At 40.4% G+C, this 11,394-nt stretch overlaps 2 protein-coding genes across 5 annotated transcripts in view; one reads left to right on the top strand and one right to left on the bottom strand.

The window, feature by feature from the left end:
- Positions 1-247: 247 nt before the first annotated feature.
- izumo1 (izumo sperm-oocyte fusion 1) lies at positions 248-4,198 on the bottom strand. 2 transcript variants are annotated; one of them, XM_020593832.1, is made up of 10 exons: positions 3,897-4,198; positions 3,012-3,236; positions 2,794-2,868; positions 2,559-2,642; positions 2,460-2,480; positions 2,247-2,336; positions 1,886-2,013; positions 1,526-1,673; positions 863-1,031; positions 248-437 (listed from the first exon to the last, which is right to left on the bottom strand). In XM_020593832.1, the coding sequence occupies exons 2-10, from the start codon at positions 3,211-3,213 to the stop codon at positions 356-358; spliced, it is 999 nt and encodes a 332-aa protein (XP_020449488.1). In that variant the 5' UTR covers positions 3,214-3,236; positions 3,897-4,198; the 3' UTR covers positions 248-355. The 2 variants fall into 2 exon arrangements, with proteins under 2 accessions (XP_020449488.1, XP_020449489.1); XM_020593833.1 differs by having other exon boundaries at positions 3,012-3,170.
- Positions 4,199-4,332: 134 nt separating this feature from the next.
- The window catches only part of LOC109956618 (uncharacterized family 31 glucosidase KIAA1161-like), a 14,613-nt gene continuing 7,551 nt past the window's right edge, over positions 4,333-11,394 (top strand). For 2 of the 3 annotated variants that reach the window (XM_020593892.1, XM_020593889.1), the window contains exons 1-5: positions 4,333-4,430; positions 6,776-7,254; positions 8,069-8,600; positions 9,587-10,391; positions 10,505-10,623. In XM_020593892.1, coding sequence (XP_020449548.1) covers positions 6,977-7,254; positions 8,069-8,600; positions 9,587-10,391; positions 10,505-10,623 — 1,734 coding nt within the window. In that variant the 5' untranslated portion in view covers positions 4,333-4,430; positions 6,776-6,976. Of the gene's footprint in view, positions 4,431-5,674; positions 5,712-6,775; positions 7,255-8,068; positions 8,601-9,586; positions 10,392-10,504; positions 10,624-11,394 lie in introns of those variants that run through there. The other variant, XM_020593890.1, reaches the window with a different exon arrangement.

The raw sequence follows: 11,394 nt of genomic DNA, 5'->3' as shown, positions 1-11,394 counted from the left end.
AGTGTATATCATCTGAAGTGGGTGTGTGTGCGTAATAGATTTGAGTTATATTACACTACATACTTTCTGTTTTATGAGTGAGATCTCATGCATCACCAAGATACGTGCTAAATATCCTTGAGTTTTTTTCATTGTTAAAGATAAAAAGACACCTCTGTGGTATTTCATGCATTGAGGAACCACACTCACATGTAGCCAACATGTATTCTCACTTCCATATCATTTCTAACACAACTTATCACCTTACTCTGGGAAATTTATTTAACTGGTGAGCAACATGTACAACCTGAAGTGATTTAACTTCACTGGCATTAACTTAAACACTGGTGTGTTTTTTCTGTATATAGTATCTTCATCACACCATGTTATGTGTTGTTTTTTCCTCCTTCCTCTTCCTCCTTGGCTCCTCTGCTGCTCTCTGCTGATTAATCATTATTCTATGAAAAGATCATCAGCTGTAATTCTAACTTACAGGCAAACACAAAAACCATTAAATTGCCTCAATGTGTGACCTTTATGTGTTTTTAAAGTCAACATGTCTTGATTTGCAGGCTTGAGCAACTGACATCACTTCCTGGAAGAAGCACCGATACTTTCACAGAAAACAGCCTAATGGTGTAATTGCTTCAATTGTAAACAATGAACCTATTTACAATTACGGTACAATAGCTTCACATGACATACACATAAGCCTAAACCTCATAAATCATAAATCAGTATTCAAACTAGATGCCAACAAAGACACCTTCCTTCAACTCATTTAGTTTGTCATGCTGTCTGTCTGCCACCTAGTTCACCTCCACCCTTCCTGTTAAGCTCTTGTTCTCACTTTCTCCCCTCCACCCATTCAACCACTGCTCACCTCAGGATGACTGTGAGACCTACACTTGCTGCCAGACCAAGAACAGTAACCATGGTGATGACTGGCACCAGCAGACCCTCAGTATTTTGAAAAGGTGAGTACTTGTCTCCACGAGGCGGGGTGGGCAGCGTGAGGAGGGGCTGGTGAGTTTGGTTGGGTAAAGGGGTGACTGTGAGGAAAGAGGATAAAAATAAAGGCGCAATGTGTTAATAGAGTTGTAGAGTCACATTAGGTACTGATAGGAAGAATTAAACCACATTTTAGGAGTAGATATTATGGAACATGTACAGAAGAATAACTGAATACAATTCAACAACGCCCACACAGCAGCAAAAGAAAAGAGAAAAGAAACTGTCACACCCTGCATCCACCCCACAGACGCAAACCACAAACAGACACACACATGCTGTATACAGTATCTATCCCATGCAGAACTCAGATGTCTTCAGTTTATTTTTGACTATGGAGTGAATTCATTACAGCTAATATCTAATAGATTTAACAGATTTTAAATTATTTAGAGTTGACAAATGATGATAGGAGTGTTTATTCTCTGATGTGACAACTGTTCAGAAGTACCAAAAATGTTGGCTTTTGTCCTTTCAGAGCTGAATTATCTGACAGTTTTTCCAGAGATAACATGTCTAAGAGCTGTCACTTTACCATTGAGTAGGAAAGTAATTTGATAGAAGATAGTTCCAGCTTCCTGCAGAGAGCAGCGATATATTCCTTGTTCATCCATGTGCAGCTGATTCAAGATCACAGATGAGTCATCCGTCACAACCAGGGGTATGAAGTCACTTTCATTCAGCTGCATGTAAAAATTAGGAAGTGATAGTTGCAAGTTAGTGGGTGTAACGGCTGGTAGAAACTAAATATGCATATAAAAATGATGTTGTGCTGCTAAACAAAGGATAATGTAAAACACCTGGATATATGCAACATGGTTTAAAACTAGTACGTTATTACTTGTATTTCTCTTTTTGCTGTAATGTGAGGACACGTCAGTATTTCTAGAGAGACCTTGTTAGTTCCCGGTACTCCTGGGGCCCAGGAGTAGCTGTACTCTGGTTTTCCAAACAGAAGACGATGCCATGGAAGAAAACAGTCCAGCACAGCCTGGCCTCCCTCCTCAGCCTGCAGTGGATACTCTGGAGGACGGGTGAGAAGGGGAAGAGGAGAGAGGAAGAGAGATGCTTCATTCATGTGCATGAATCTTTTTTATTAGCCCTGCACATGGACAGGCAGCAGCAGTGCCTTACTTAAGAACAAATTTCCATGTGTCCATGTGCTCTGGTGACTCCCATCACGACTCCCCCGATCCACTCACCCACCCAATCATAAACAACATCACCATCAGACAAACAGACAAATAAAACTGTACCACCACAGTCCTGCTGGCCAGTGGGAGAGGGACAGATGTAAATCCTGTAGCGGCATGAGAAGCAATCCATTACCATTTGATTCAGAAGCCCTGAGAACACACATGTGTAGATACATGTCCTGTAAACATACAATACAGTCCTGTATGTACACATCATGCTTCTACAAGGATTTACAGTGATACAGATGAAAGAGCCAGAGGGAACAAGCTTACCACACATGTTGGGGCACAATCCTGGGAAAGACACCAAGAAATTAAATTAAAACAATGAATCTCGTACACAGCCGTCACACTGTTAGTCATACCGATTACCATCATGGATGAAAGCATCCAAGTGTTTCTCCAAGATCTTCCTTCCTTTCTCCATGATCTGAATGGCTTCAAATGTTACAGACCCTTTAAAAAAGAGCAAGTCTTAAAATGTGGTGTAGATAAATACATTTTGTGGTAATACAGGAGGACAATTACAAGTGTTTTGCTACAGTTTTTGTTGGAACTATTGCATATTCATTTCAATAGGAGCTGTAAAATGTTTGTTGTTTCTTACCAGTGTGCTGGGTTTTCAGAAAACGGTCAAATTCACTCTGGTACTCAGTTCTGGCTCTGTATAGAGTGGTGGGATCTGAGCAATGGGAAACACAGCCATTTTTTTTTAAACTGATTTTTATCATTTTAGAGTTACTCATAAACCTAATTCAGAAGAAGATGAGGACCATAGCAATAAATGCTTCTGTTGCCAGATCCTAAACCAGGTTTTGATCTCACCAATGACCCCATTTCGTTCCAAGCTGGTCTCTCTGTAAGTAACATAGGCGTGGTCACAAATCTTTTTCATTTCAATCTGGTCGGCCACAGTGGGAGCAGACAGGACTAAGTCTTCATGTAGGAGCCTGATCCTGCGGTCACACTGCAGACAGGCCTTGGCTGCAGGGACACCACAAAGCAGGGATGCCAGTATTAGCAGCATCGCCCCTCTGCACCCTGAACCTCCTGTATATTAGGAATAGTCAGTTTATATAAAAACATTATGCTATAAACACCACTATTATTTTCAGCACTCCCACAATTTCTAGTAATTTTACTGTTACTATAGCAACCACGAGTACTACTGTAACTCTCATCGCTCCTATTTCTTTTCCCATTAGACTACATTTTCTATTGCTCAGTAACCTGTCAGTGAAAACCTGTTGGCCTTTTGTTTTCTGGGGTAAGTTTATAGTAGCCTATACAGTTGACTGAACAATTGTTAAGGAACATGCAACATATTTAGCAGTGAGACTACATAAAATTATCTTAAAATTAAGTGATCTTACTTTTGTGTAATGAATTAATTGATAAAAAAAAAAAAAGCTATAACAAAGTCAAAGGTGATGTCTTCACCTTACACTTGACCCAGAAGAAAATACTGAGTTTACTATCACACAAGACAGAGAAAATGACCAACAATTAAAAAGAATTAGACAAATTTTCAATTAGCGAACAGCTGTTTAAACGGGAGAACAATAACAAGAATAAAGTATGTGTATATAAGATCAACAAGAGCCGAGTACTTGTTTTTTCATGCTCGTTCATCGTGTCATTTCTAGCGTGTTACTGTCACCCAGTGGTAGAAAACAAGTCGACAATCGTAATTGCGCTCGATGATCTCACCCAGTTTTGCAGTGTTGCTCCTGTACCAGCTGATTTGTCAGCACAGCCTAGTTTGGTCAGATTCTGCAATTATTTGTTACAAACTGCAACAGAATTGCATCATTTTTACTCAGAGTCGTCAAGGACAAACACGCAATAATAAAAATAGCATACTACGAACTGTGTTTGATTTTGGAATTGTTTTATGGAAAATGGTAGCAAATAGGATAACAAGCAGGCAGTAATTCAAAAATAGTATAGTATATATTTTTTTAAAATATCTTTTCCGTTGCTAACAGGAAAAACTTTAATGCCGTTGTAGTTTTAGTTGTCTCCAGTTTAAACAAAGTATTATTATAACACTACATGTCCCAGAATTCCACAGCATGACGTAGTATGTGAGTGACAGACTTATGAACGAATAGCCTCCTACACAGTTTATGGGAAGGACCATGGAACTTTAAATTGCTCTGCGGCTGCGCACTGTTTTACTGCGCTCACAGCTTTGCACAGTGGGTAGCTCAAAACTGCATCCAGAGTGTCTGCGGAGTAAAGGTACTGTTGTCAACGGTATAGATAACACGTTTTTTAATGTATTTTCTAACTTATATGTGTGCTATTGATAAAGCCAGTATAGCTATTAGTTGTGAATACGGCCGTTTTAAAGGCCAGCTCGTGACAACTGGTACAACCGGTTACAGTCACTAACGTTAACGCTACCGATACAGCAAAAACAGTAACGTCAGTTAGTTTTTATGGCATTTGGCACGCGCACCTCGGAAATGTTTGGGTATTTAGTTAAACGTGAAAATTACAAAATGTTCAGAAGATAGTGTTTTCAAATGGTTTTGTTTGAGGTATTTATTCCAGACTCAAGGTCCAAATTAAATAGCCAATACAAAAAAGCATTCTTTGTGGAGGAAAAGTGTGCCTGTGCATATATGCTCGTTGTTCGGTGCGATGGCGGAAGAACTACTCAGATTGTTTACTTAAGTAAAAGTAGCAATGCCACACTGTGAAAAAAAACTTAAAAGTAATTCCTGCGTTCAAAATGTTAGTCGTGTCTATTACTAAAGTATTAGCTTCAAAATATGCTTTAAGTACTCAAAGTAAAAGTACTAACTAAAGTTATCAAATAAATGAAATGTACTATAAAGTACAATATTTGCCCCTGAAATGTTATGAAGCCGAAGTATGAAGTAGCAGAAAATTAAAATACTCAAGTAAAGTACAGATACCTTAAAATTGTACTGAAATACAGTACTTGAGTAAAATATTTGTTTTGCTGCTGTTTTTTTTTTAAAACAGTAGACACTTTGCATTACATACATTAAGTGCCCAAAGCCAATAAAGTTGAGACATGAATTCAGTATTTCTACACTTAGGATCTCTGTAAAATATAACTTTCTAATTTGTAAACATAGCTTAAAATGGTTACTATATGAGAGTTTCCTTTAAAAAGTAGTGACTACTAATAGCCCTATATAGGACTTGAAAATCAAAGACTTTCACAGCACAAAACAGTGTGTCATGGAATTACTTGTGCCATTAAGGTAATTGATTTTTAATACAATAAACCTAGTTAGCATTGATCTGAGGATTGCAATGGGGAGGGTCTGGAACAAAAACATGGGGATGTCTTGTGCTCATGCCGAGCAAGGTTGGGAACTGGGAGCTAAGGCAAATTAGAAATAAGTTCAGCTTTTGGTACATAAACATAAATAATTGAATTTAAGAAGTTGACCCAGCTTAGTCTGTAACTGTACATTTACAGGAGGCAAAGGACAGAAGCTTGTGTAAGCAGTTATTTAAACGCAGGAACCAAATTTTTCCAAGGTATGCATTTGCAAGGTTTTCTTCCCTCACTGATGCATTGCCACAAACCTTCATCAGAATAAAAGAAGAATGTTGTGCTGCGACATAATGAAAACTGTGGGGAGGTTAAGTAGGGCTTTGTTGCAAACCCTTGACTTGTGCTCAGTTTGAAAACTCTAGTTTTGCTCCAGTACAGTTATTTGGGTTCTACTCCTAAATATTATTTACCTGTTTCCAAAGGGCTGTTACCTGAGACATAAATGTAATTGAACCACACTGACATGGTGTCTGCACTATCTCTGATCATAGCCTATTTTTATGGTTTCACTGGTTCTGTTACCATGAGTGCCTATGTGGCTGCGAAACCTGGTTACCTGCCGTTTATCAGATTAAAGCTCCTGTGCTCGCTCTCTCTACTGGCCAGTGCTGCTGAAATACACCGCAGGGCGCACTTGTCAGCAAGTACACACTGTCCAGTAAGATGCAGCTTTATTTGAGAGACTAACACAGTGAACAATCTAGTGGTACTGGTGGTGGTACACATACTGTAAATGGTCAGTATAGTCAAATTTGCTCAGAGACACCTTTAGTTTTAATTTTAGTTTTAGTTTGTTTTAAAAAAGAACACACTGTACAAGACATTTTTATTTAGAGAACAGTAGGAAACAGAAGCTGAGTGATAAGTGCCTTTATTGCAGTATGCAGCTTTGGAGTACGCAGTGTGGAGAGCTACAAAGCTATTTATAACTGTAGTTCCTAGAGACAGTCAATGGTGATAACTAGAAATTCCCTGTGTAATGGGTTTATAATGAGCTAGAACTGGATTTATATGTCCTACATCAGTTATGTGAAATTTAACTTGCATGCCTGTCAACATATTATTTAATTATACATATACATAGTTTTTTCTTACTGGAACCTTTGGTATATATATATATATTTTTGAGTATATAACATATAAGTATATAACATGTGTGCTGATGATCCCTGCAATGGTGTATTTTTTGACACATTTTTCTGCCTGTGGTTTTACAAATTGAGACATACTTTAACTGAATGTTGATCTCTGTCGTTGGCCTCTGTAGGTTTGGACAAGTCAGCACTTATTCAGAAATGGAGAATTTGCTAAAGATTGGCAGGTAGAAACTTTCCTTCACTTCTGCCACTGCCAGTGTGAAGATATATTCCAAACGTTTTCACCAATGTTGACAGCAAGTTGACTACAGCTGTCCACTCCTGCCACTAAACCTACTTCTCTACACACCTGACTGCCTGAAGACTTCACTATGTATCAGATTGTCCCAGTGGCTCCTTGGGACCAGCAGACAGTTGGAAGAGCTGGGGGCTCTCCGCTAAAAAAGAAACTGGCTAATGAAGGCCGACCCATGGCGATGGCAGGAATGTTGGGTTGTGCCTTGGTGCTGGCTGCTGTTGTCGCCTGGTGCTACTACTCAGCATCACTCCATAAGGCCCAGCTGCTGAAGACTGAGTTATTAAACCTCAACAAGGATGGTTTTATCATTCATAACCAGGCAGGGGCTGTCATCTTCACTATGACCTTCAGGTGGGTACACTGCCGGGATCATTTTCATTAACCTTATGGTTATTATCTTGATTCAGGTTTTTGTCTATGAAATGTCAGAAGGTTTTGGTATTTAATATCAAATAAAACAAACATACTGAACAGGTACCTGTGAATTGTTGGTACTGTATTTTTACTTTGGAAGTAACTCAATAATTAGCTGATGATTGAAATAGTTGCAGATCATTTTTTTCCATCAATTAACTGCTTCAGATTTAAGTAATTAATAAGTAAGGGAGATGTAATATATAAATAATGAGGGCTATAATGCTGATGCTATGGCCATTTCAAAGCAGTCAAAACAGAGTGACCAGAAAAATAGGAATTTCTGTAAAGTATAATCTGATATGTGAAACTAACAGCCATTAAAGAACTTTTCTTCCACCTGAGACTAGTTATTTCTCTTTCTATATTGAGCCACACTTAAAGGCTGCCTGTCTGCAACGTGTGGCTGCATGGAAAGCTATATGAGACAAACACATGATTACACCCTTAGGGGAGATTGATTTACTTGTGTACTTTATTAGTAGAGCTCACATCGACAGAGGTAGATAGACATAGTACAGTCCCTGTACTTGGCAGAACATCAGAGCAATCGAATGGTACATTCAATGCTTTCTGTATTATGATTGCATTTATTCTCTATTGCAGTATTGTAATACTTTCAAACATTTCTGTGGGCTTTCTCTATTCAGCAATGCAGGAATATGTCTTGCTGCTACTAATACTTGCTCATTTAATCCTGTGCTAAACCAGCTCCTGTATTTTCTTCCCCTCTGTCCATTCACTGTCTCAGGTCTGGCACTCTGAATCTGGACTCCTGCTCAAAGGAGGGAAATATTCTGAGCTGCACTCAGTCAGATTCTGGAAAGCTCAACTTCTTTATAGAGCCTGTCCAACCAAAGGGCACTGTGATGTGTTACCGTGTTCGCTGGGAGGAGCTGCAAAATAAGCGCACAGTGGAGCACGCCATGGCCTATAATGACTCTCACTGGTACGGAGGGGCAGAGACAGCAACACAGTACTGGCCTATCAGGATCCAGGGTGAGGAGGAACCACGGCCTTTCATCACCAGTGATATCTACGCCAATCGGAATGGTTTTGGGGGAATCCTTGAACGCTACTGGTTGTCCTCGAATGCAACTGCAATCAAAATTAATGACTCAGTACCGTTTCATTTGGGCTGGTCAGAGAAGAACAGGACACTCAGATTCCAGGCCCAGTACCGGGATTCTCCCTTCAAACCACCAGAGGGACAGCAGGCCTTACCTGAGCTCAGCTATAGAGTGTGTGTGGGGTCAGATGTTACCTCTATTCACAAATACATGGTGAGTATAGACATACCGAGAACCCTCCTATTGTTTTGATATTAATAACCCATCTTACTTCCTTACTTCCTCTGTCTGTGGAGTGGTAGTGTTTAAAGCAAGGGTATGACATTTTGGGAAGTACCCTTAATTGTCTTCTAGCTGAGAGTCAGGTGAGAAGATCACTACCACTCCCCTATCTGTTAGTTAAATAGGTGGTTAGCTTAGCATGAGGACTGGAAGAAACAGCTCAGTCCACCTAGCAGCACCTCTAATGGTGTTTTTCAGCCTCTCCCTGCTGAGCTGAGATGTGAGTGACGGAGCTGTACTGATCCGCTCCTGAGTCAACACAGTTGTTTTCACTTCACTGTAAAGTACAGTGTTTAATCTTCCAAACCTTGATGATATGGGTGTGGTACAGGCCGCTGAGGAGTGACTCATAACTCAAGGTGTTGGTGTGTTGTTACTAGCTTGCAGTGTGGAGTCCTTGAAGCTAAGCATTATTTTAACCCCCCATCAAAAGACCAAGTGAGAGATTCCAGTTTTAAATCGTTCTGCAATGAAATTGTGGAGAAAAAGGTGAATGCTGAGCATAAGAACTTTACCTTAGCACAACATTCAAGCAGTCACGTCTCTCAATAAGCCTTCAGAGATTGTTGAAGGTGGAGCTCAGCCCCACTTGGCCCTGGGTGGAAGCAGGGCCGACTGACCCCGAGTCAGCAAGAATAGAAGCAGGCTAAAGCACGTTGATGGAAAAATACCATAACGCTCATTAATTATATGTTGTTTGTCTAATCTGTACAAAAATGTGTTAAAATGTCAAGTTTTGGCTTTACACAGTTACCTGTTTCTCATGTAACTCTCAGCAAGAAAGTAATCCTTCAAACCAAATTAATCAAATAGAAACAGGGGAGTAAAGCTTTCCATTGTGCTTTTAGATAAAAAAAAACAATGATGCAAATATCTCTTTAGTAACTCTCTGCTCTGTATGCATGTGTTTTGCTTAGGTGCGTCGGTATTTCCCAAAGCCTATCAAAGTCCCGTCTCCTGAAGTGTTCAAATACCCTGTGTGGTCCACATGGGCTTTCCACAAAACGGCTATAACTCAGGAGAAGCTGCTGCAGTACTCCTCTGAAATCACCAAACATGGCTTCACATGCTCCCATCTGGACCTGGATGACCGCTACACAGCTGACTATGGAGAGTTTGACTTTGACCCACAGAAGTTTCCCAATGTCAGTGGTATGTTTGACAAACTCAAAGAGGACAGGTTTCAAGTGTCTCTCTGGACACATCCCTTTATTAACTATGACTCCATTAATTTTGGTGTTGCTGTGGAGAAAGGACTGTTTGTCCGGGAACCGAGCGGTGAGCTGCCTGCTCTGGTTCGCTGGTGGAATGGCATTGGAGGAATTTTGGACTTTACCAATCCAGAAGCCCGGGAGTGGTATTCCTCACATCTGCGCATGCTTAAAACCCGCTATGCTGTGACCTCCTTTAAGTTTGATGCTGGAGAAACAAGTTACCTCCCACGCCAGTTTAGCACCCTGGTCCCACTGTCTGACCCCTCAACCTTCACCCGGCGCTACACAGAGATGGCCATACCATTCAATGAGCGTGCAGAGCTGAGGGTGGGTTATCAGAGTCAGAACATCTCCTGCTTCTTCAGGATCATTGACAGAGACTCAGTGTGGGGTTATGAGCTGGGCCTCAAGTCCATCATCCCCACTGTTCTGACTGTTAGCATTCTGGGCTATCAGTTTGTTTTACCTGATGTGATAGGAGGGAATGCATACCCCAACCGCACTGCAGGTACGGTACTCCACCACATATGTCTATGGAGAGGTTGAGAGTTGAACGTTGGCTGTGTAGATTTTGATATGGTTCTAGTCTACAGTCCTGTACAGTACCTGTCTCTTTTTTAGGTGGTTATGATGGAAAAAGCAGTCTACCAGACAGAGAGCTATACATCCGATGGTTGGAGCTGTCTGCTTTCATGCCTGCCATGCAGTTCTCTATACCACCGTGGGCCTATGACAATGAGGTGAGCAAAGTAAAACAGTGGATATATCTTACAGATGGAAAAATACTTATTGTACAACTAAGGTCATTTTTCTTTTCTGTTCTGTCCTTATGCTTAAATTCAGTAATTAGAGGGGCCACAAATTTTGTATGATAAATGCATCACTGCAAAACACACGCACACCTTTTTTGTCCAGGTTGATGATTTCTGCTTCCCAAAAAAAGTGCAGTTTCAAGACCAAACTTGCTTTTCATCAAGTACTGAGATATCAATCTAACCCAGGTATGAGTCACTGAATAAATGTCCCTCCCATGGGTGAGGCTACAACCACAGGATCAGTGCCTATCTCCAAGCCACACTGAAAAATACAGTGAGGAACAGAAGTATTTGAACACCCTGCGATTTTGCAAGTTCTCCCACTTAGAAATCATGGAGGGGTCTGAAATTCACATTGTAGGTGCATTCCCACTCTGAGAGACAGAATTAAAAAAAATTGTTGGATTTCACATTGAAAGATTTTTAAAGAATTTATTTGTCTAGCACTGCTGAACATAAATATTTGAACACCTGAGAAAATCAGTGTTAATATTTGGTACAGAAACCTTTGTTTGCAATTACAGAGGTCAAACGTTTCCTGTAGTTCTTGACCAGGTTTGCACACACTGCAACAGGGATTTTGGCCCACTCCTCCACACAGATCTCCTCTAGATCTGTCAGGTTTCGGGGCTGTCGCTGAGCAACGCGGAGTTTAAGCTCCCTCCAAAGATGTTCTATTGGACTGAGGTCTGGAGA

The sequence above is a fragment of the Monopterus albus genome, unplaced genomic scaffold, assembly GCF_001952655.1.
Source record: "Monopterus albus unplaced genomic scaffold, M_albus_1.0 scaffold20.1, whole genome shotgun sequence".
NCBI classification, from domain to species: domain Eukaryota; kingdom Metazoa; phylum Chordata; class Actinopteri; order Synbranchiformes; family Synbranchidae; genus Monopterus; species Monopterus albus.
This window is presented reverse-complemented; position numbering and strand designations above follow the sequence as displayed.